At 44.5% G+C, this 25702-nt stretch overlaps 1 protein-coding gene across 7 annotated transcripts in view; it reads right to left on the minus strand.

Annotated features, from left to right (window-relative positions):
* Window positions 1-891: 891 nt before the first annotated feature.
* Window positions 892-25702, minus strand: part of Kcnk2 (potassium two pore domain channel subfamily K member 2) — a 181983-nt gene continuing 157172 nt past the window's right edge. For 5 of the 7 annotated variants that reach the window (XM_021160610.1, XM_021160593.2, XM_021160601.2 and 2 more), the window contains one exon: window positions 1568-3750. In XM_021160610.1, coding sequence (XP_021016269.1) covers window positions 3433-3750 — 318 coding nt within the window. In that variant the 3' untranslated portion in view covers window positions 1568-3432. Of the gene's footprint in view, window positions 912-1567; window positions 3751-25702 lie in introns of those variants that run through there. The other 2 variants (XR_003837942.1, XM_021160585.2) reach the window with 2 other exon arrangements.

A 25702-nucleotide genomic window follows, 5' to 3' on the forward strand; every position in this document is an offset into this window, starting at 1 on the left:
TGGACCAATGATTAAAAACCTGTGCAATCAAACGAAAAGAACTCCAGAGGAGTCATTTCCTCCTTTAGGGGCTGAAGCTTCAGGCGAAGAACATTACCCAGCACCCAGGTTTGAGAGTAAAGTCCTGGGAATTTCTGACCTTTAGTTCAGAACTAAAATTCTTTTTCCAAATATCCTCCAGGAGAGAACCTGTACTCTCATTACTGATCTAGCAGAAAAAAAAACCTCACTAGAAAATTCAAGGTTATATCAAAATCCTTAGCAGCACTCTCCATAGAAGAATAAGGAAACAGGGGCCAGGCAAATAAAGATGATCCCGATTGCAGAACTACTCAAGCTGTGACGGAACCGCCCCGATCCAGATGCAATGTGTGTGTTTGCTTCTTTTTCTTTGCTGTAACACACCCTGACCAAAGGCACCTTAGGGGACAAAGGGTTTGCTTGGCTTACAGTGCTGAGGGGTAGAGCCCATCCTGTCTGGCAGACCTGGTTACAAGCAGGAAAGTCACGGTGGTGGGTGCAGAAAGCCAGCTGGTCACATGTTATCCCCATTTAAGACACAGAGCAAGCAAGACAAGAGACCAGAATATAAAACCCCAAAGCCCACCCCAAAGGGCAAGTGGCATATCTCGTAAGGTTTCTACAACCTTCCTAGGCTGTATCATCAGATGAGAACCAGGTGTTCACAAACCTGCACCTATAGGGGGCATTTATATGCAAGCCACAGGTGTAGGGTCCAGTTTTCAGATATGTATACAGAATCAATCTATACATCAGTGCCATGGTATTGCATATCTGTCTTGCCTAGGCAGCTTAGCATGACGCAGTAAGAAAATAGAAAAGGACCGGAGTTGTAGTTCAGCGATAGAGCACTTACCCAGCATGTAAGGCCCCAGGCTTAATCCCCGGTACTGCTTAAAAGGGAAGAAAGAGAAAAGGAAAATGGTAAGTAGTCAATATTCGGGGCAGAAAGTCTAGATGATTGGTTGGCAGCTTTAACACTACTTAGGTATAGCAGCTAGTCTGTGTTCATTATCCAGGCTGCATCAGGGTCAAGGCGAGTTCTAACGACAATAAAATGGTTTGCATATGTGACAAGACATATACAAATAATCTAGAACGTGATGATATTTCAAATGTCACCTTCTACAAACTGCAGCCTATTTGCTTTGGACCAACTGTCTCTAAAGACGGCTGTGCACGTACTGTATTGAAAAGCAAAGGTATTAAGCATCATAAATACATCCAGAAGAACAGACGCGGTAGCACAGGCCTCTAGTTCCTGCACTGTAGAGGTAGGCTGGGAAACTCACACAGTAGGAGCTAGCCTGTGCTACTCTATCTTAAAATTAAACCAAGCAAATGTTAGCAGTGTAGCCCTTTGCCTACCATGTGCACGTGTACAAGGCCCCAGGTTCAATCACTAACAAGGGCCTCCCCACACAACTTCTTGGCTATTATGGATAAAGAAATGGCATCATTCAGCAGAAAAGCCGCCACCCCCTCAGTCTGACGAGGCTTAAATAAGATAGAAAATCTCATGGCAAACAGGAGACACAGAAAGAGCTGATTTTAATTACAAACTTTATTTGTCCTCCAGTTCACAGTTTATACGTGGTACATCCCACCGTGTCAGCTTCCAGAACGGCTATTCAGGAGATGGGTGGAGCTTTCTTTGTAAAGGAACCCGACATTCTAAAATTTTGGTTAGAATCTTCATAGGTTTATAAAAGTACTCTCTGCAAGCGAACTGGATATATTTACATTTATAGCTTAAATTCAAATTTTGGAAAATAGGAATCTTTTTGTGTTTTTAAACATCCTGGGTTTATGTCTTAAGACTTTACTCTGAATGCCACATGATCACGTAAGCCCAAGCCTCCCCCAGAAGGGAAAGAAATCAGTTTTGCGATTACATGTAGAAGAATCATTTTCCTTCTGCGCTTTAAAAATTTAAAAATTACATATACAGTGTTCAGTAGATGTAAGTATGGGCACAGAGGAAAGGGCGGCGGTTTGCTAGATGCAGGGACTGGACTTTTTCTGAATCTTGAAACATCCAAAAAGAATTATAGGATATAAATTTAAATTAAGTGAATTACCAGCCTTCTCTTATCTTAAACAAAAAGTTAACTCGGGGGATTTAGATTGTGCTAATCGGCGTTTTCTCTACTGTTAGAGACCACCTATGCCAGCAGTCTGTATCTCTCCGTGTGCAAAACTCACAGTGACCCAAGTCCAGCATCTGTGCTCACACCCAGTCATGACCACAGAGGGACCCTGGGCTGGCTGGGGCTGTGCCCCCTTCTGAAGGGCATTGCTCCTCCCTTCAGTTTGGCAAGAACCACTTAAGAAAAGAAAAGTGTGCAAGCCTGCTGTACCTCACGGGCTGGTCCAAGCTGACAGTGAGCCGTGTATGAGCTCATGCGCATGACACGTGGTCTCGCTGTTTTCTTCTCATCAGAATGAATCCATATCGACTGTCTGAGATCACCTTGCGATACCAGTCTGCACAGTTTTCTTATCACATCACTTAGATTACAGATGTATGTGCTCATGTCTTCTTCTGCCTTTAAAAATGACTAGTTATTAATAAATGATAAACTTCAAATACTGCCAGGGAAAAAAAAGGGGGCCGTGTGGAAGCAGCCAAGGTTACCGGCCTGGGAATTATTACTCTGTACATATATATAGCTGTACCATTGGTACCCCGGTCAAATAAATACTCAGAGGGGCCTTCTCTGACCTCCCTTCTCTGCAGTGCCCGTGACGCCAGAGCTTCCATGTTGCTTCTGTGCCTGCGGTTGGCATCTGTTTCTTCCACCAAGCCACACATTGCTTCCAGCACAATAAGGTATGCGGAGGGGAGGGGAGAGGTGAGAGTCAGCAGAGGTGAGCCCAGGGTGAGGGTGGGGAAGGGAGGAACCACAAGCCCACCAGACAGGGTCTTGTTTCTTCATAAGATAAGGCACTGGCAGAAAATTTCTTAGGTAAAAGGCTGCGTAAGAATTTCTCGCCATTTACAAAAAGAAATGTTGTCATCCCTAAGTGGTCAGTATCCAGGCTCAGTTAGGTGAACCATGAAAAACCAAGGGCTGGTCCCTCCAATCTACATGACCAGCAAAGCATTCAGATTCATTCAGAGGCCTTATGGCACGTTAGGAGAGAGGGGAAGGGGAAACAGTCTGGGCACAAAAAGGCATCAGACACTGCCTGTCCATCACTCAGCACTCAGCGGACAGCACACGGCATCCTCAGAGTGCCGCCTCGGGACAACACCCTCCCTGGATGTAAGGTGACCAGATGGGTGTTTTCTATTTGCTTTCCCTTTGAGCTCACCATGCACAATGTTTAAATGCTACCGGCAACCGTCACAAAGAGCCTAGAGAAGCCCTTCCCTATGGCTCCACCTCAGACTCTTCCAAGAGAGGGCTACTTCATGTTCTCAATGACAGCTATGTCTTCACCAGCACAGTGTGGTGTCAGACCGTTCAGATAGATGCTCTCGGCCTTCAGCAAGGGAGGCAAGACTTCCCTCTCGCTGGTCAGGTGGTTCACAGACAGGGTCCGCCTACACGGAGTCAGTTCCTGGTTGTGGTTGCCCGCCAGCTCTGCGGAGAGCTTCCGCTTCACGGATGTGGCACGCTGGAACTTGTCGTAGATCTCCACGCTCAGCCGTCTCCTCGTTTCCTTGAACTCAGCCGTGACATTGGCTGTCCACTCAGCAGCATGTGCTCTGAACTCTCCCACCTGGAGCATAGAGGCCAAGAAGAGAGAAGCCATCAACATGGGAGCTACATCTTGTGTGATTCTTGTTTTATTTGGGGGGATTTATTAAGAGGTGGTCTATGCTCTCACAGTGACTGTGGTTAGCAGCCACACAGAGGCTAATCCCTACACAATTGGCTCTAAAATATTATGAACATAAACTTGAGAAATAAAATTATATTTATAAGGCATTAGCCACACCTTTTTTTGTGTGCAATAGTGCCTGTCACAGAAATATCAAATGCCAAGTCAGGTGCAGTAGGGAATACATGACTTGTAATCCAAGAACTGTAGAGGCTGAGGCAGGTGGATTAATTAAATTTACTGGCCAGTCAGCCTAACCCAGCTGAGAGCTCTGGGCCAGTGAGAGACCCTGTCTCATTAATTAATTAACTAATCAACTAATTAATTAAAGTAGACGCCACCTGAGAAACGTCTGAGGTTGACCTTTGCCCTCCACACAGTGCAAACACACACACACACACACACACACACACACACACACGCACGCACGCACGCACCCACGCACGCACGCACGCACGCACGCACACAGACATAAAGACATTTCAAATGCTATAAAATGGAAATCTGTTAATGTATCCCTAAATCTTCCAGGTGTCATCTATTGCTTTCATCTTCCTGTAGCTTCAAGGACTTAGACATAGAAGAAACAGGAATGAGGAAGAGAATGAGGTGTTAGCCTAGGTGACCTGGGTGGGACTTGGTAGGTGAGCTGCTGTTAGCTTGAGATGCAACCCAGAGTTCAGAGCTGAGAAATGTTGCCACTTAGGAATTCTCAGTGCCCAAATGAACAAGAAGAGACATTATTTCTGAATTGGGGAGAGCAAAGAGAAACAAACTGGCAAATCTGTTCTGAGGTAGCTTGAGGAGCCATGAGGTTCAAGGCAGTTCCTCCAATGGGTACCCGTGGAAGGACAGAAGCCATTTGGCCTAATCCACCAACAGTCACAGAAGTGTCAACCTAACAGTCTGACTGAGGCTACCAACTTCACCAACCACAAGGATCTATAGAAATGGTTCTGAGCACATACAAACCCAAGAACCCACCCCATGACCTAAGCACTCGCAGGCCTTTGAAAAGGAGATATACACTTTTGTATCCTAAAACAGAAAGGGGACCACTAATCCTTGAGGGACTCCATGGTCCCCTTGTAGACAAACCAAGCTTTATGATAGGGAAGAACTGTTTTTCAGGGGGAGGTTATAACAAGAAGCTTTCCTCCATTTGACCTCACCTTCCTGGATGGTCACGTGCGGCTTATGTTACCTTGTCTTCTCTTGCCTGGCCAGCAAATAACAGAAGTTCTGTCTTGTTTTGTCTTTAGATGTTGACTTCTGTTTTCAATGCTGATGTGGGAAAGTTAACTGGTGGTTTCTACATTCCCCATGCATTTCTGAATAAGGATGGATAAAGATATTTACTATAATCTGATGTGTGTGTACCAGGTCATAGATATTAATGCATAGATGGGCAAAAACATCAGAGGAACATTAAATACCCTCTGTGGTAAATGACAGATGGGATGTTTTCACACACACCATTAAGAGTTCTTTAATCTCCTCCTTGTGTTGTCCAAACATCTACACCACACCACCTCCCTCCAAGGCAGGGGAGGGGGTGGAAAGACAGGAACATCTGGGATAGAGGTACCTATAGCACAGAAGTATATACAGGGCACACAGAAGTCAGAGCAGCTGTGACTCAGCACAAGACCTGTACATGGTCAAGCCAGCCAGAAACCCAGCAAGAAGCAGGGAGGGGCTCATAAAGTCCCATCCCTATTCCTACCTGAGGAGTGATTGATTAGAGATTGATGGCTGCTGGTGAATAAGGAGAGAGTTAATGTCCTTCAGGGATATGCCCCGCTGAGAGGCTAGCCATGTAGACAGTCCTACATCCATGTGCATACAAGTAGCACAAGCTATGTGTTTAAACACAAGAGTACATGATATTATTGGAAGTGAAAGTCACAGGGTGAACTCAGAGGAAACAGAGTGGGTTTGATCAAAACATACGCACAAACAAATATGAAATAAAATATATTTTAGAAAAGAAACAATCATTTGCTATCTTGATCTGCCCCTGGCGGGGTGAGGTGGGGAGCCAAACTGGAAAGTTGAGAACTCTGTGTCACATGCAGTTGGGATCAAACCTATGGTTACCTCTGGGGCAGCAAGTGAAGAGGTGCTCAAAGGACAGCAGTTGAGCCTGCAGGTGGGGACTGCCAGGCATGGTTCTCTCTCAGCTAAGAGCAGATGACTACATTTGACCTTGATCTGGGGAGAGAGAGCTGTTGGGTTTTCCTCAGCTTGAAAGAAGCTACAGTCATCTGAGAAGAGGGAACCGTGTTTGAGGAAATGCCCTCATCAGATTGACCTGTAGGCAAGTCTGTGGGGGCATTCTCTTGATTAATGATTGCTGTGGAAGGGTTCAGCCCACTGTGGGTGGTGCCATCCCCTAGGCAGGTAGTCCTGGCTGCTATAAGAAAGCAGGCTGAGTAAGAAATCCAGTAAGCAGTATTTCTCCCCAGTCTCTGCTTCAGTCCTTTCTCCAGGTTCCTGCCTTGGGTTCCTTTCATGGTGAACTAAAAGGAATACGGCGAATAAATCCTTCACTATCCAAACTGCTTTTGGTCTTGGTGTTTATCACAGCAAGAAAAGCAAGCGAGTACAGGAATACCCTTGGGCTAGCCGAGCAGAGGGAGTGTATGCTGGTGATACATTCAATGGCTCGGATTTGGTTCCCTATGAATCTCACACACAGTGATAAATCACCAACCACGGTTCATACTAGGCTTCTATTTCTTAACCAGGTGTCTTCCTGCCCAGGTTAACTGTGCATGAAATCACAGTTCACACTGTCTTCTTGCCTGGAGTGTTTCCTGTCTGACAGAGTGAAGGGCCTGGTTTGATATACAAACACTGTCCTGAGGGCTTGAAATATCACATTTAACTAGAAAAGTTAAAAGATCTGCTTTCTCTGTAACTTCAACTTAATTTGAAAGACAAATTACAGCTTAAAGATTAAATATCTCTTTCAGTAAGGTCTTGAGTAAAATAGCTTCCATTTTCTAACTTCTCAATTATCCTAGTTTGCTTCATAGCCAAAAATCCCAATAGAAGTAAAAAAAAAAAAATGTTTGGAGCAAGTTCTCCACACACATCTTCTTTCTAATCTGGAACTCAGTGTCTCCTTAACCTTTCCAAGTTTTAGGTTGATTATAAGCATGCCCCTTGGCTGGGCCTGGTGTAAAATTTGAATTTTATTATAAAATGAGAATTAGTTCTGATTGTCCTACTGCTGATGAATTAATTTATGGAGGAATTTGTCTGCTCTATTTCACAATTATCCAAGAGTAAGAACAGCAAGGGTGACTCTACTCCTTTATGAGTTTTTCCAAGCAGGAAGTTTCATATGATAAATTAAGCAAGCCAAGCTACATTCTTACTCCAAATGAGCGATGAAAGGATCAGGTATGACATAGAACTTATTGTCATACTCCAAAAGGTTGATACTTTTCTAGAAGACTCACTTCCCCTTCCTTTGGTAGTGTTCTCTCTCTCTCTCTCTCTCTCTCTCTCTCTCTCTCTCTCTCTCTCTCTCATCTTACAAAAGGAATTTTTACTACAAAAATTAGACTTTGCTTATCAAAAGTCAACTGTTAATCTTTTCACTGGTTAATACCAGGTACTGAGTATGTAGCAGACATTCAATAAACACCTGTTGGGTCAATAAACACATCACTATAAAGCACCTCCCCCAGGTCTGACATACTGGTGATAAAAGTCAACACCACGAAGCCCACACGCTGCTGTTTTTCCTCCCCCTGTATTTGCTAATCTTATTTTCTTCCTTTTCCATATTTTGTAAGGGGGGAAAAGTGCTTTGTAAATGAATTGTTTTGCAAATGTCTGTATTTCAAACCAGTGTGGACCCCTTTCCGTGTTAGCACCTGTTTTCCCCTCCTGGTTTCTGTCAGCAGCCTAGCACACCTCAGCATGCTGGGTGCGTCAAGGCTTCCATGTGCCATGCCCACCCCACCCCCACTCCCCAGGCTCATGGTTTTGAATACTTGGTCCTCAGATTGTGGCAATGTTTGGGAAGGTCCTGGGAGCTTAAGAGATGGAGCTGGGGGTGGGACTTAAGCCTTCACAGCCTGGCTTCACTTCCTGTCTACTGTCTGCTTCCTGATTGTCAATGCAATAAGAGTAGCTGGCTGGTACCCTGCTGTCATGCCTGCCTTGCCATGATATGTATCCTGCTTGAACTGGGACTACTCAAGTAAAACTACCCTCCCCTCCCCTTCCCTCTAATCCCTTCCCCTCCTCTCTTTCCCTCCACTCCAATTCCTTCACTTTCCCTATCCTTCCTTTCTCCCTTCCTGTCTCCCACCCTCCTTTCTTCCTCCTTTTAGTTGCTTTCTCAGATGTTTTATCTCAGAAGCACAGCAGGCAATAAAGTAAGAGACAGATAGGATGGAGTGTGTGATGTCATATTGAAGGGTGGGCATCTAGGTGGCATTCTCTTTCCTTTGAGTGGTGTTAGAAGTGACACATAGTCAACCCTCCTGACCCACATCTTTGCTAACATTCCCTGGCTGTCACTGCAACTGGAAGCAGAGACAAACAAACTATCTTTCACTCTTGCAGACATGAGGTTTTGGTTTTGTTTTGTTTCTTTTTTTTTGTTTGTTTGATTTCACTAGGGAACCAAACCCCAAGTCTAAATCCTCAGTCTACCACCTGCCACTACACATGGGTTTCTCAAGCGCTGCTTTAGGATAATGCTCTTTGTGGACTGGAGAAAATAATAGAACCTTCCCTCTACAGTGCTATAACAATCCAAAAAAGAAAGAAAGAAAAAAGGCAGCATCCTAAGAGAGCAACAGCAGGCACATATACAGACCACGTAAAATTCTAGGATCCTACAGACTCACACCCAGACCAGTGTTAACAAAGATGGCTCTTTTTACTGAGAATTCATTTGCAGTCAGAATTCTTAGCAGCTCCACACTATCTTTTTTCTTTTTTGCACACCCATAAACACACAAACTCTGCCTTTCCACACCAGAAATAGGCTTTGATTCTTGGCACCCCAACCCTAACCCCAGAAAGCTAAATATCTCAACTTTGTCTTCACTGCAACTTGAAAATGAAGGGGTCCTAAAGGTCTGGAGAAAACAGAAAACTTTCCTTGGGCTTTACCTGAATTTTCTCAAGAAGCAGATTTCACAAAGTCACCAAGGCCTCACGGGCTGCTCGTGGCAGAGAGAACGCTCTGCAAAGCCAGAGGCTTGCAGCTGTTAGGAAAATGGCAACTGCCAAAAGGCTTTGGCTTGTCCAGGGACCTGGGCTGCTTGTCTCTGATCTTTTAGTTGTATTTGACCTCTCACCTGGGAGGTTATTTCTTCTCACTCTGCAGAGTGTGATTTTTCCTAATTTGGATAGAATCCCCAATGGTGGACAAACAACCTCTGTAAGGCATCTCAGCTGTGATGTGGTAAGTCAGAACCGGGCAGGGAAATGAGGAAGTGACTCAATGTATAATCATGTCCTGCATGCCCATAGGCAGGCAGTTAGCATCCATTCATGAGCATCAGACTCATTAGTATAAAGCACGAGAGATCAGCTGCTCCAGAAGACAGAGCAGGAGAGGTGGGCGAGCACACATGTGCATGGCTGTGAGAGTATCCTGAAAATACAAAGAACTCTGTGGTTGGTAAATACAAGGCCAGTGCTGATATGACGCCCAAGGATATCTTCATTATTGATTAACTTTAAAGCTACAAACCTTTCTGAGAAATACAAAGAATTCACACTGGATGAAAACACACTCTACAGCTGGTGATGCTGGTGATGTGGCTTGAGGCCCCTAAAGGAAACAATGTATCAACTCATAAAAATACCCCCTTGGGCTATTCCTAGCTCATGTTCTCTCTTAATTGTTTCTGTTTTCACTGTATCATCTTCATGATACTGGACTTAGGGAACATAACTGCCAAGCCTCATGCTCAAAAATATGGAGAAAAAGACAAGTCCCTCAAAAACTAAATCAAGGCATGCACAGGAAAGAAAAAGTATCCCCATTCCTAAGAAAAGTATTAATTTGTTCCCATTTCTTTAAGAAAGAAAAAAATAAACAACTTTATACAACCCTCACAACTACAAAGTAGCCACTGAATAACAAACACAGTGTCCTAAAGTGCACAGTTTAACACCGACCAAGCCATACAGTCAAGAAGTAAATGTGCTCTGTTAGAAAAAAGTAAGAGGAAAAAAACCAAATGTTGGAATTGGGTGGTGGCTCAGCAGCTGAGAGCACTGGTTGCTCCTGTGGCGGAGCCAGGTTTCCATCTCAGTACCTGCTGCTGAGTTGGGCTGCTCCCAACCATCTCTATCTCCAGGTCCAGGGGATCTGAGAGCCTCTTCTGACCTCTGCGGACACTAAACTCATGTGGTGCACATGCATGCAGGCAGGCAAAATAACTGTACACATAAAATAAATAAAATATTTTAAAAATTTCAAAACACCAAAATTTGATGTTTGCTAGAACATTAAATTTTTTTTTCTGTCTGAAATTCTGATACCTATAGCCTTCTGGGAAATTATAATGAGTCATCACACATTAAGTTGGTTTTATTTTGTTGGATTTTACTTTTAAAAACCTTATAGCAGCTTAAATCAGTGATTCTCAACCTTCCTAATGCTGTGACCCTTTAATACAGTTCCTCATGTTGTGGTGACCCCAGATGATAAAATTATTTTTGTTAATACATCATGACTATAATGTTGCCACTTTTATGATTCATAATATAAATATCTGATATGTGACCTTAGTGAGAGGGTTGTTCTATCCGCAAAGGGGTCACAACCCACAGGTTGGGCATGCTGGCTTCTATAGCACTTCCTCTCCCTTTGACATAGCAGTGTTCTTCACATAATGACCAAACAAACAGCACACAGTGGTCCTGAGTGGTCACCATGGATTTCCTCAGCCTGGGCATTTCCTGAAAGGCCTTCTCCTGGATCCCACATGTTTCAAGCTTTTCTCTAACTCTCATAATCTCTGACTGACAACAGCAAAGGCAGTAAGTGGGTAGCACACAGTGCCTTCCTCATAGACCATGGGTTAACCAACCTCTGTCACTAAACCATCCCCCTGGCCTAGACTTACCTGATCCCACAGTTGCAAATGTCATCACTGCCTGGTCTGCTGCAGTTTCAATTCTACACGGTCATGGCTGTGTGGGAACAGTTCAGATTGGTACTCCCCTATCTACTCTGTGTTCCTTTCAATTTATTTTCCCCTAACTTGCCTTTGTGCCTCTGGGTTTGGGGGTGTGTGTCTCCACCCCCCCCCGCCCCCAGGTAACCATGTCTTTCTGTTTGTCAATGATCTCAATGATCATACATCCATACTTCCTGATGTCTCTTTTATCCATATCTCTAGGTCAGGTCACCCCTGAACCCACAGTATCTAACTGACTGCTCTGAGGGCATCTCGCTCGGATGACCCGAGGGCACTGCAAGCTCCAGGTTTCCCTGGTGATACTGCTGAACTTCTGAAGCCTGGCATTTGAAGCTTCACACCATCCCAGTACCTGCAGCCACTGAGCTGCCCAAATCAGACAACATCATCACCCATTCCTCGTCCTCGCACCCGGTCTCACATCTGTTCCTGCAGAGCCACCCTTCCCTTTCAGCTCCTTCCCAGCCCTCCACCCTACTGTGCTGTCTCACCCAAACCACCCTGAATCCCCTAGCATCTCCTTGTTCCGCAAACACAGCCTCCACGCAGCAACCATAACCTTCTGTACTATTCCATCACATCTGAGGACCTCGTGCAATCTGAGGCTTGCCTATCCCTCCAGACTCAAGTCTAAATTCAAGTCCCCAGCTCCGCCTGCAGGAGCTCACTGTAGATTTCTCTCAGCTCCCGGAGCAGTCTATGCTTGCTTGCCAATCTCTCCGTCCAGACGATAATGTTTCCCCGTTCCTCTGGGATAGTTTCTGCTGGCAGGGAACTAAACGTCCTCACCAAGCCGTTCCCCTAGAATCCATTTTGATCATCTGTTTGTTCCTGGGCCACTGTGTACAGTCCGTTCTTCCCTCACAACACTCTCGGTACAACTTGTTACAATTGTTGCTTTAATTTGCTTGTCTGGCTTCATGGCAGGAGACAGGTTTTGACTGCTCGGTCCTGTTGGGTATTTCCAGCTCTGGGAAGAGTGCATGCATTGAGAATGTAGCTAGTGTCAGCTGGACCAATCAGGTGAACATATGGCAAGCCAGTCTTCAAGATTCTTTATACATAATCAGGTCAAAGGGAGTCTGTTTCCTCATCTGATAAGACATCTTGTTCCTCCCGACAGGGAGAGGCAGCTTGGGAGAAGCACTCTTGCCTAACCTGGTTTGCATAGGTAAGGCTCAGCATGTTTCCTCAAAACTTGTTTCCAAGTTTCTAGCCGCCAGAATGCCCGGCCTGCATAGACTCCTCTAACCATACCCCTTCTCGCTCTCTTCATAGCTCTGACTGCCTTGCATGACCATACCTTGTAAGCAATCCCAGACTCTGGCCTTCCCCATCTGTGCTGGCTAGCGATTGGCCTGCCAGGGCTTTTCCAGAGAGGGAGAGCCATTCTGAGTGTGGATGGAACCATCCTTCCTATCATGGGAGGGGTCTTGGGGACAGACTAAATAAAAGGTAAAAGGACAAAGCCAGATGGGCTCCAGCACACATCTCTCTGTGCCTCCTGATTGTAGGAGCAATGCAGAACGACCTCACAGCCACACAACTGTGCCTTCCCCCACCAAACGGATCAAAGGAAAGTCCATCCCTCCTTCAGTTGTCTCTTATCAGGCATGTTGCCCCATCAGTGATAAAAGTGACTAGCATAGTGTCCTCATGGGATTCATTTCTTTAGAAACCAAACATCTCCCTTGGTAGCTAGGGGTCTTTGTTTAGACTCTAAGGCCTTTCGGGACAGCAAAGCATAATGCTCACATAGTCCTGGGCGGCTTGCCTCTGCAGCAGTGGTCCAGAGCTTATGACTTCTGGTTCTTTCTGTTATCCCAAACAAGGAGAGCAAGACCCTTCGAACTGCAACAATGTATTTTAAAACAAGCACTTGCAGTAGTTTTATCATTCGGGGTGGGGGGGTAACTTTCCTAAACTGACGGACTGCTCAAAGAAGGACAGCTCTTTGGGATGTTTACAATTTAGAAATCTTAAAGGACGATTGCCAGTGTTCATGTGAGTATTTATCACTCCACTGGTTCCCATCACAGATGAGGCAGTCTCTGTGAGAGCCTAATCTGCAGCCTTCTGTCCCCCCAAACACTTTATAAGGCAACATCTACAATTGTGCTTCAGAAAACAGTAACTCAGAGAACTGCACTCATTCCTCACCTTGATGGAGATGTGCCAGAAATATGACCATCGCTGAACTAGTGAGACGCTGCCAACTGCCACCCAACACAGTCATCCCCCTGTGGGAACACCAGGCCCTCCATCCTAAGGTTGACATTTGCATTCTGAGCCCGTGTACACTAGCACAGCCCAAAGGCAAGGCAACCTAGTAACCCGGGGTCCTATTCTTTCAATGCAACCTAAGCATCAGAACCAATTTTAACAGTTTCAAAAATGTTCATGTCCTGTGATAAAAAGCCAGTACAGAATCATATTCTGATCAAGAGTTTCCTGCAAAGAGAAAAAAACCTAAATGTGTAAGATGTCATATTGTAAACACAGTAGCAGTAAAACCTGTAAGATGCAACTGTGTTTTGAGAGGTCTGTCGCCTGTAGAAACTATTTTCTACTACCATGATGGGGTTAAGCGTTCGGTAAAATTGTTTCATAACTAAATATTACCATATATAATAATGAATGCATATAAGCAAACGTATCCTATGTATATGGCATGGTAACTGGATTCTAACCATTGGGCACCTATTAATACACTAAGTGTTGGGATTTGTGTTGCTCTTTGGAAGGCCTAGACATTATGGTGTAGTGTTTCGTTCTCTCCTATCATCCCTCGGTGACAGCATCTGTCGGATAAAATATACTGCAGAGCCAGCAGCGAACAAAGCCTGGAAGCAGGGTTCTGGGATGCTCAGTACAGTCTTAAGCTTCATTTGCTCAGTACAGTCTTAAGCTTCAGAAGTAGACGTCATTGTCCCTGAGAATCTATCCAACCTGGATATTAATGCACACAAATATGGCTTGGTGGGATCTTTAATTTTTAATATTATAAAGTAAATAAAAAAATAACTGAATCTGTTTGAGTCCAGATTTTTGAACTGTAGCTCAGCTAAGCTTACTAACATGCAATTTATTGTCCTTCCACGCCATGCAGTGACAAAGTTCCTTGGCCAGACTTTTGTGGCTGTCTAAATGGGCCCACTTCTCAAAGGCTCGTCAGTCTGCATTGGGAGGCAGGAAGCCCAGCACAGTTTCACGGAACTTTCCAGTCTTGGAAATGATTTTCAAATTAAACTTCTGAGAAGTGTGATCTTTTTAAGTGCTTGTATAAAGAGATTATTTTCTTCTAAATAAACTCTTCAAAGTGCCATCTGCCTAGTCCCCAAGAGTACAGAATCTGTGTCTGAGAGTCCATCTTTGAGAGGTACAAAGTTGAGTCTGTTTCTGAGACGTGGTGGTGGGTCTATGCTTTCTCGTCTAACTGTATAACCATGTGTCTAGGAAAAGGAAAAGTCCCCACCCCGGCCTTTGACTTTCCCTTCCTTCTGCTTCTCCATTGCTGGGCAGGGACGTGCTTAGGAAGCAATTGCCCTGACATAGCCATACCCCTCATATTTAGTAAGATAACCTTTTCCAGGGTAAATTTAATAGAAAATACCTACCCTACAAAGCAACAGTCATGGTCTTCTGACAAGCATGGCCTGCCAGCATCACACTGTTGGACCTCGGCCCAGGTGGCATCACATAAACTCTCCAGCATTAAGTAGTGCTGGCTCATGAGTCCTGTTTTTAACACGATTTAGCAACAGTCACCAAGAAACTAGACATCACTCCATTTTAGCCTTGCTGTCTAGTTCTTCTATATTAACTTGGGAAATTCATCAAATTTAGAATAGTCCCCCCAAAAGTGTACACTTACCTTGACTATATAACAATTGAGTGATTCAGAGCCAACTTCATATTATATTAGCAGTGGGTACTTTCATTTTGTCCACTCAACCTCAGAACATGCCCAAACTTTATCCCCACTTTAACCATGTCAGCACATCCTCTGTGCTTCCCCCACAGAGTTCTCTGCTTCAGTGTCCCAGCCTCATACCACACTTCCCCAACCATCTGCCACCTTTTAGATTCTACCATCTTTTGGGTTCCACGAGGAGGGAAATCCAAAATTGCCAATATTCCAAACTGGCCCTCTCCTAAAGATGAGCCTTCCTGCGCTCATTCCATGTCCAAGGCCATGTCCTTCCCTCCATCCCTCTGTGCGCTCTCTGCATCCTGCCTTTTCACCTCCTCTCCTTCCTCATTCCCCTTCTTTCTTTTATTTCCCCCCCAGTCTTCTAACATTCACCCCAGACATCTTTTCCCTACATAGTGTTCTCTGCATTCCCTAAATTTTATCCTAACTGGTTTTGCTTTTGCTTCTCAAATGATATTTCTGAGCAGCAACCAGCACATCAGGTCAGACAGTCCCTCTCCTGGACCATCCATGGATGAGCAGTTTCTCCCTGTGATTCTCAAGTCTATTCAGGTACCAGCACCTATTTCAATACTGGGCAATGCTTCTAGGCATTCGCCCTGTTTCTGTGGCTTTAGCCCTTGATGCTGGTACAGATGTGATAACGCAACACAAAGCTGCTTCTCTTAGAAGAGTTCTCAAGCCCAACACTTAGGATTTGCTGACGAACATGAAGGAAACTTTGTTCATTATCAGGAATGAGTTCCCCAGGCCTTCCCAGAATTCCTCCTGTCCCTTTAGATGGTGAGATCATAAAACAATGTACTTTTCTCGGCACTCAGCTGTCCCCAGACCTTAATGCATCGAGGAAAGTTAAGTATTAAAAGCAGCCAGCTGGGTTGAAAACATCCCTCTGGTTCACTGTGTAAAAATAATCGGAAGCCTACTTTGCGTTCCATTTTCAGAAACTGCCAAGATGTAATTCCTAACAATTAGCTTTATTCATTTTCTGAAGTATTGACATTTCATTTTATTGCTGAACGGCATTGTTAAAAAGAGCAATTTAAACTGTCTCTCTACCAACCAGGTTAAAAAAGCCCTCCCTAACCTAAAAGGAATACTTAAGCGTCACATTATCCTGACAGAGTGGTATGCAATCCTGCCCCCACTGCTTCGGGAGGGTTTATGTAACACTCACAAAGTATCCTTAACCTAAACTGCCCTTCGTAGTTAGTAATTCTTGAACACCGCAACAGCAAACATGGGAGCACCGTGCACAAAGGTTGAGAATGATAGCATGGGTTTGGGTTTTTAATACTGAATACCTTGGAAATTCTCCCAGATGCTCTAGCATTGGGGTTTCTGTAGCAGCCTGTTTTAGGGAGCCTGTCACACTTACATAACATCTTACTACACTGTACACATTTGGATATAGAGATATTAAAAATGGTTGAAATCAATGGTGTGCTGTTTATAAAAGTCTGCACAGTTACACGATGGAAATTAGTTATTTGCCCAACTGGGAGTCAGTGCTGAAGCTGTGTCAGCATTGTGGTGAGCTGGCGGAAGGGATGATGAGGGGTCAGAGGCAGGGTCCCCTCATTGTCAATGTTCTTAAGGGATTGTAGAAAAGGCCAAGTCAAACGTAATGACCCAGTGAGGGAGACGATTCAAACTTAGAGGCTTTCTTTCATCCTGAAATAAATCCATTCAAATGTGAATGAAATTGAACATAATGCCTTCTCAAGACATATTAAGAAAACCTAGACTTAATAACAATTTATTATCCCTGCTCTTTAAAGAGTGTTATATGTTCGCCACAAGGATATGGAAGCAATCTGCTAAACATATTTCTCTTCCTTTTCTCTTTTTCTTCCCTCCCTACACAGTGTGGCTCTAACAGGTAAGTGAAAGAGACTCGGGTAAATGTCATTGCCCTGGGTTTGAAGAGGTTCCTTTGGCGCCACTGCATGAGGGGAGCATCTACCCAAGAGGCTGCCCAGTGCTGGGTTTCAGTCTGAGCTACCCAAGGAGGACAATCACAGAAGGAGCCAGCAGAAAGGACTGGAGATGAAGCAGTGTGTGGCACCTGTGAGGAGGTGGCACCGAGGACAATTCAATATGGGCTGCATATAAGGAGGCTGATGCAGTCAGAAGCTGAGACCTACAGAACTTGGGTACTTTACCCTAGACAAGAAACAAGGTAGAGATATTGAAAGACATGTGCTGGCTAGTTTTATGTCAACTTGACAAAAGCTAAAATAATCTGGAAGGAGGGAACCTCAATTAAGTAAATGCGTCCATACTTAGGCAGCCTGTAAGGGAATTTTCTTAATTGGTGATTGATGAGGGCAGGTCTATCCCATTGTGGGTGGTGTCACACCTGAGCTGGTGGTTCTGGGTTCTCTAGAAAAGCAGGCTAATCAATCAATGAAGAGCAAGCAGCACCCCTCCATGGCCTCTGCATCAGCTCCTGCCTCCAGGTTCCTGCTCTGCTTGACTTCCTGTCCTCACTTCCTTTGATGATGATGAACAGCGATAGGGAAGTGTAAGCCAAAGGTGTCCTTTGCTCCCCAAGTTGCTTTGGTCATGGTGTTTCATCGCAGCAACAGTCGCCTTGAGTCAAGGTGAAAACACGGGAATCTCTTGTATTAGATTGGACTTGGAGATATTAATGTCAACCCATAGCTTCTGAGATAGACAGGCAGATCAATGGCTAGACACATGATAGGTACATAACAGACAGATGTTAGGTAGGTAAGTAGGTAGGTTCATATATGGTGGATAGATGATTGATAATCAAAAACAAACATGAGGAAGTACTATGTATCCATGTGTAAAATATCCATTACCTTTGTGTACAGATATTTGTACATATAGATATATGTCTATATTTGTGTATCTATGTATCTGTGTATGTGTGTTTGTTTCTGTGTCTCTGTGTTTGTCTGTTTGTTTGTTTCTCTGTGCGTGTCTGTATCTGTGTGTATATCTGTGTCTCTGTGTGCCTGTGTATAAATGTGTATGTGTGTGTCTCTATGGTTGGAAAGGGACTATTATAAATGTCCCAACAAACAGGATGAACTTATGAAATCATCATTAGAATACTTAGAAGAAGAGTTTTAGACTAAAAATCTCTCAAAGGAAGGTTTTCAATAAATTTGAACAGAACCAACTCTAAAAGCCACAGCATGACATCAATGGACACAGGTATTTTCCAGCCCTGTTTGCACAGTTAGTGCAAAGACGCTAAAAACTCAGCATGATGTTAGGAGATGAAATCAAAGGTGCTCTTTCTTCAGTAGAATCTATGTATCTATGGAAGTCTCTGTTTTCCCACATGACAGGCATTAAGTTAAGAATCTAAATAAACAGCCATATATGTATACATATACACAGACATACACAGCCATATATGTATACACACACACACACACACATGCTCTTATTACCATTTTTTTTACCAAGAACAACAAAGTTTCTGTATAATGAAAAAGTACCATTAAAATATGTGAAAAACTAGCTCACCGCCGCCATTTTTAACATTTATTTCAAGAATAACAAAGTTTCTGTGTTATGAAAAAGTACCATTTAGTTATGTAAAACCTAGCTCATGACCATCTTTTAATATTTATTTTATTTGCATGTATTTTTAAATATCTTTCCTTTTAGAACAGGGATACAGTGATATGCTTATTAGTATGCAGATAAGTGTGTAGAGGCAAACGGCCAATCCTCTTTTTGCCGGTAACATTTCACAGTAAAAACCTGGAAATTACCAGGGAAGAGAAGTGGATTTATTCGAGTTACAGAGCAAAGCCGGCTAATGTTGTCAGGGTGCTGGAGCGATGGATCAGATGGACTGCAGTGGTGCTGGGGCTCAGGGACCTAAGCGATGGTATGGGGACACGGTGTGAGACAGGAACTTTGATGTGCTGTGGTCATGGCTTCAGGAGAATCTGTGACATAGGAGCTAAGGGGGTGAGGAAGAATGGAGGATTTGTCATGAGTGACCAGGTGGATGTTAGGTGGTATTTCTCAAGCGTTGGAACATCACTGGGTGTTAAGAGAGCAAGACACTGGGTCTCATGGGAGTGCTGCTAAGCTGAGGTGATGGTGACTGCTTTATCGGTAGTGTGTTCCCCTCAGTGGGAATGACTGGAGGAGTACACAGCCTCCCCAGGATCCCTCAGCATCCCCTGCATCGTGACCTTTGCTTGGGTCAGCACTCCCTTGGATGCTGACATCCTGGGCTAAATCTCTCACAACCCTATCATGCCTCCTTACCATGCTACCTGACACTGTGACTACCCTGTTACTTTCTTAGTCACACGCTCGCTCGTGCAGCCATCCCTTCATCCTCCTTACACCCTATACAATTTCCCCTCCATGTATGATATTCTAACGAAGCACTGCATCTCAGCTCCTGAGATTATTATAGCAACAAGAAGTAACTCATACATCTACCAATGTCTGGAACCAAGGTAGGCAGTATTCGGGATTGTTTTACATCTGAAAGCCGTCATGTCAGGTGGAGGCTGTGTTCACCATTCATCAGCATGTTGGAAACTGCCCCAGGCAAAGTAGATATGGGTTTTGTTTGTTTTTATTATTGCTGGTTTTGTTTTTGTTTTGTTTGTTTTTCTCTATAGAAGTCACAGGAAAAGTAATTTCTGCTTTCCTGGCTAAACTAGTCTCTGATCAAGCACGTTACCAGAATAGTGCAGATGCCAACTGCAGAGGCACAGCTGGGACACCTAAGAGTGTGAAACGCAGGATAGGGTATGGGGGAGGTGGATGGGGTTCAGGGTGAGGGGTGCAGGGTGAGGGGTGAGGGAAGAGGGGACTCCACCCACTCTGCCGCTCTCTTGCTGCTGCTTGCAGATGCTAATGCAGTCATCTGCAAAGCAATGCCCCTCTGGTGCAGAAATCTGCTGAGTTCTAACTGCACAGTGGCACGCTGAGGAAAGTGGCATGCTGAAGAAAATGTCCGTAAGACCCAGGAAGAAGCGTCTTTCCAACTTCTTTTTCAAAGGAGAAATTGCTTCAGGAAATTTCTCTTAAAAGTAAACTTTCCAGGGACTGACGATGATGGCCCACAGGCTCAAAGCACTGACTGCTCTTTCAGAGGACCCAGGTTCCATTCCCAGAACCCATGGAGAGGCTCAGAGGCAGTCATTCCAGGGGGTCTGGTGCCCTCTTTTGGCCTCTGTAGGCACTGTACACATACAGTACACAGCTATATACAGGGGGGAAACCCTAAGTACTGTAAACAAACTAATAAGGTACACAGGCTATTAATACATAGACATAAAGTGAACTTTAGTCATTAAACAGTTGTGATTATAGTGTTTAGAATTGTCTTTGTACATGGATGATTTGTGTTTGTACCTTGTACATTGTTTTTACTACTATCGGGCATATAAATTTAATATAGCTTATGCTTATTATATAGAGTAATATGTAACCTATGTACTATAAGATACAAAATAGTATTAAATATAATTCTATGTTAATGAAATATGCATTATTAAGCAATTATGTACAACTTACTTTATATTATTACACATAGTGATTTTACATATATAATCTATATTATATTATGCCATATATGTTGATATGTAATATAAATATCATTGTATGTTGTGGTTATGTCCTGAGGCACTGGCCCAGAGATGTCCTGTCACGATCTTGAATTGGGATGGCGGTCCCTCACACTTTTGTCTTTTTATGAACAAGTAGAAGGCTTTTCGAGACAATCGGGAATACAAATGAATAGTAAAAGTGGATATGCACTTTCCAAAACCAGCAGTGTCTCCAGCCCTGTTTTAATGAGGGAAGTCAGCAGAGAGGGTCTAATAAGGCAGGGTGTTCCTGTACACTGTGCAAGCGCTCCCAGCTGCCGTTCACAGCCAAATATAGCACCGGGGAGATGAGTCCTCAGAAATACTGCCTGCTGCCGGGACCACTCTGTCTGACAAGAGTGGGGCTGTATTCTCATTACCTTGCTGGAGACATGGGAAGAGAAGGCAGAGGATAACAGAAGAGGCCATGGGTGAGGGGCGTGCAGGAAGGACCAGCATCCCACCATCCTTGAGTGGGATTGCACACACCTGAGCCAGGTATACAGCAATGATTCCACGTCCCGGCTGCTCCTCTGTGGGCTTGAACACTCAGAGAACAGTGACCTTGATTGTAGGCAGAAACAAAAAAGCCAGAGAGCTCTGAAGCTGTGTCTCCCAGTATCTGCAAGGCAGCTGGGCCGACAATCAAGGGCCGTAGCTTGCCCTTGGAGACCAGAGCTGTCCGCCGCCGCCGCCCACACACACTGTATGAAAAGGAAGGATTCTGTCAAGGCAGAAAGGGAGCAGGAGCTCCCCGCCCACACTGCCAGGCTCAGCAGACATTTGGTGTTCACACCGTCACGCTACATCTCAGACAACACAACTTGACCTGCTTTTGTGCCCAATGTTGCACAGAGCCGTGTAGCAAGAAGTCTCTGTTATACCTCACTATGGTTATTTTAAGAAGCCTGTATTGCAGAGAGTGCTTAGGGAGCAAGGAACGCTCTGGAAAGTTAAGGAAAGCAAGAGGGGCAACATCACATCCACCTCTTTCTCCAGGACTTTGTGGGCACTGTCTCTCCAAGACTGTGCAGACATCATTGCTACTCATCCTAGATTGATGAGAATAAACCCAGCGTCATTCTCTCCTGCAACACACCACTGCTTAGAGTGGGTGGATTTGATGGGCATTTTACCTGTGTCTGCGTCTGAGATATTCGGGGCTTTAAATAGAGCTCTGGGATGCTTGAGTTATTCCCAAGTTCCTCCTTCACTAAACCGTTATCTTTTCTGTCGGATGCGTCTGAAAGATGCACGTGTAATTCGCATGACAGAAAACAAAAACCCCCAGAGAGAGAGAACAGAAGAGGGCATTGGAGTCCACATCCCTGTAGACCAAGCACCCCATCAAACTAACAGTTTCTCCAGGAGGCCCCCCACAGGCATGTGATTGTTTTGTGGTATAGACATAACCGAGCCCTCCAGTAGACACAAGACTACAACGGTATTCATAGGTAACACGTGGTGACAACCAGAACACACTCAAGACAGGTCAGAGGCAAAGGATACAGACATATGAACCCAATCCTCTTCTGCCTCCTTGCGACATGTCTAGTCAGAAACAAATGAACTGCAGGAAAAAAAAATAAGTAAACGCAGCCTAGTGTTTATAAATAATTATTATATCTGAGACATTATATCCTGGGCCCCTGACACTAAGGTCATTTGAGGTCCAATCTCATCCCAGTCAAAATAACTGTAATCCAGAAAACAAATGGCATCAAATGCTGGCTGCCAAGCATGGCAGGGAAGGAGTCCTTCCACACTGACTGTAGGTATGTACGTTGGTACAGCTCCTCTGGAAGTCAGGGGAGACATTTCTTTAAAAAGCTAAAAACGGGACTATCATACAATCCACTCTTGATCAAATGCCCTATGGATATGGTAATACTGCCACAGCAATATGTACCTGCTACTGTCTTCACAATAGCTGGGGAATGGAGTCAGCCCAGACATCCATCAACTGATGGAATGGATAATAAAATTGAAGAACATGCATACAGTGGAGTTTTATTTAGGGATAAAGGAAAATGAAATTATGAATTTCCAGGCAAATGGGTGGACCCGGATAGTACGGAGTGATGTTACTGAGGCTCCAAAAGATAAGCGTCACATGTCCTTGCAGCATGTGTAACTCTTAGCCTAGAATTTTTAGATTTCTGTGTTTGTCTGGAGGTACCTGCAGAGTCCAGGAAGCTAAAGAGAGGCCACTGGGCAGAGGAAAGATGCCTTTGAGTAGGGACAGGAATGGTAGGGGAGAGATGCCATGAAATGATGTCTTCTGCTCATGATCCGGATCTTCTACCCATGACCTCATAGCAGCAGTGGGTGTCCATGTGGTGTATGTAAGACTGGGCCTATCAACATTCCATCAAAAGCAGAGAGGGCCCCATAAGCTCCTCTCCCCACCCATCCATGAGGAGCCATAAGCAGTTGATAGCTGCTAAGAGAAGAGGCATCTATCTATTCCTCAGTGGTGTAGCGGGAGACAGGTTGCCTTGCTCAAGAAAATGAAATTCCATGCATACTAAAGCAAACAGCACAGTTAAATATCGAAAGCCACACGCGAAGGAGACATGAACCTAGGAGGGGACTTTTCGGGAAGAAGAGGGAGTTGTAATGAACTTGTGAAAGAATACATTTAAAACAAACAATCTTGTAGAGAATGTTCTTCATGTTTAAAGCTGATGTAATCATATGTGGTATTTCATAGGAGGGAGAGAGGAGACTTTTCAACGCAGAGGAGTATCCCTTATCATTCTGTCCCCTGTGTCTGTGAGCTTGTCGGCATCAGTCTCCTCTTTTATTCCTAATGCAGGGTCTACTCCGGGGTGTTCATCAGCAGATCGTACAGATCTCTTCCCCCTGTAATGCTCTCTTCAAGGGCAATGTTCTATCAGGTCCTCTCTTGACCTGGTCAAATGCTAAGCACAACATGAGCCCTTAGGAACCATCTGATGATCTCAGATTCCCAAAGGTATCGAGAAGTGAGGTCTTCAGTGCACAGAGGACATTTACGAGTAGAGTAGATTCAAGATCCCAGGAACCTGTCCAGAACGAGAAGCCAGAGCCACAGATGCGAGGCGGCAGGAACAGAGCCCTATTCTGTGCTCATAATCCAACTTAACGGCCTGAGCGATTCGCTCTACTTTAATTCAATTTTTATCTTGATGCTTCTATTTTAATAAAACCATCTGTGGGCTTTTGTTTTGTTTGGGTTGTGTCTTTTTTTTTTTTTTCTTTTTTGACAAGGTCTCACTCAGCAGCCCAGGCTGTCCTGGAATTCACTATGTAGCCTTAACTGCCCCTAAACCCAAATTCACTCTGGGCAACCCTCCTACCTCAGTCACTCTCAGTAGTGAACCTTAAGGGTTACAGAGAAAAAGTTTGGAGCTGAGACGAAAGGATGGACCATCTAGAGACTGTCATATCCAGGGATCCACCCCATAATTAGCCTACAAACGNTGACACCATTGCATACACTAGCAAGAGTTTGCTGAAAGGACCCNGATATAGCTGTCTCTTGTGAGACTATGCNGGGGCCTAGCAAACACAGAAGTGGATGCTCACAGTCAGCTATTGGATGGATCACAGGGCNCCCAATGGAGGAGCTAGAGAAAGTACCCAAGGAGCTAAAGGGGTCTGCAACNCTATAGGTGGAACAACAATATGAACTAACCAGTACCCCAGAGTTCTTGACTCTAGCTGCATATGTATCAAAAGATGGCCTAGTCAACCATCACTGGAAAGAGAGGCCCATTGGACTTGCAAACTTTATATGCCCCAATATAGGGGAATGCCAGGGCCAAAAGAATGGGAATGGGTGGGTAGGGGAATAGGGGGGAGGGTATGGGGGACTTTTGTGATAGCATTGGAAATGTAACTAAGGAAAATATGTAATAAAAAAATATTAAAAAAAAAAGAACTGTACCCAAACTTGCCAGAGGGTTGGAAGCCAAGACAAAACACAGATATGAGTATGGCAATATTGCAAATTGTGGTTGCTATTCTAGCTCTTTTCTTGAGCTAGAGCAATGACAACTAGAAGTCTTCTAGACTGGTCACGAATCATCCCAAATCAGCCGCAAAGGTTCATTTCTGGCTCTTTCTGACACCCAGCAGAGACTCTGTTCCCAGTGGTCACATGGGGACTGGGGACCCGGTTGACACAGCCTCTTTCCCCCTGGGGTGACTGTACCAAGGATAAGTGAGAGCTCAGGAGGCTACAGGACCAATTAACTCATCCAATTTGCTCCCATCAGTTCTGCTTATAGTAGCTAGCCAGATCTACTTCTATGACTCACTAGCCACAAGGGAAGCAGATGTGACCCTCAAGTGTCTCTGGGAGGAGAAGGCACTTAAAAACACCTCACTGACAATGGTACCAATGTCTGCCACTTTTACTAAAGAAAGAAGAGGTGTCTCTTTTCTCTGAGCTATAAGATTGCGTGTGCATGCTCCTGGTGTGCACACATGCCTGCACACACAATCATTAATTGGCTCAAATCAAAACAAATCAAATCAAATGTGACCTAGGAGGAGCTAAACTTTCTCACTATAGTTAGGAAGGCACTGGACAGACCATCACACTTTGGTTAAGAAAAGATAAGCATATAACTTCAGCTAAACTACAGAGTGACTTCTACTCTTGGCCTCAAACAACCATACACACTCATTTGGAAAAAAGAATCCTCCCCTTGAGGCATTTGGGATGAAGGATCAGTGAGAGAAGTGTTTGCTGCACAAGCATAATGTCCTGTGTTGGATTCCAGCGCTCACATAAAAAGCCAAGAGTGGTGGTGCCTGACCAAAACACGTACCGGAGAGCTAGAAACAGAGACTTGTGGGACTTGTGGGACTTGTTGGCCAGCTAGCCTGCCCAGATAAGTGAGCTCCAGAATTACTGAGAGACACTGTCCCCCAAGTAAGGTGGAGAGGGATTAAGGAGGATATCAGATATCTTACACACAGCCACACACACACACAAGGCTATGTGTGTATGTATATGAGCATTTCACACACACACACACACACACACACACACACACACACACACACGGTTATGTGTGTATGTATATGAGTGTGTGTGTGTGTGTGTGTGTGTGTGTGAAATGCGCTTGGTGTCA

This window comes from Mus caroli, chromosome 1, assembly GCF_900094665.2.
Source record: "Mus caroli chromosome 1, CAROLI_EIJ_v1.1, whole genome shotgun sequence".
NCBI classification, from domain to species: domain Eukaryota; kingdom Metazoa; phylum Chordata; class Mammalia; order Rodentia; family Muridae; genus Mus; species Mus caroli.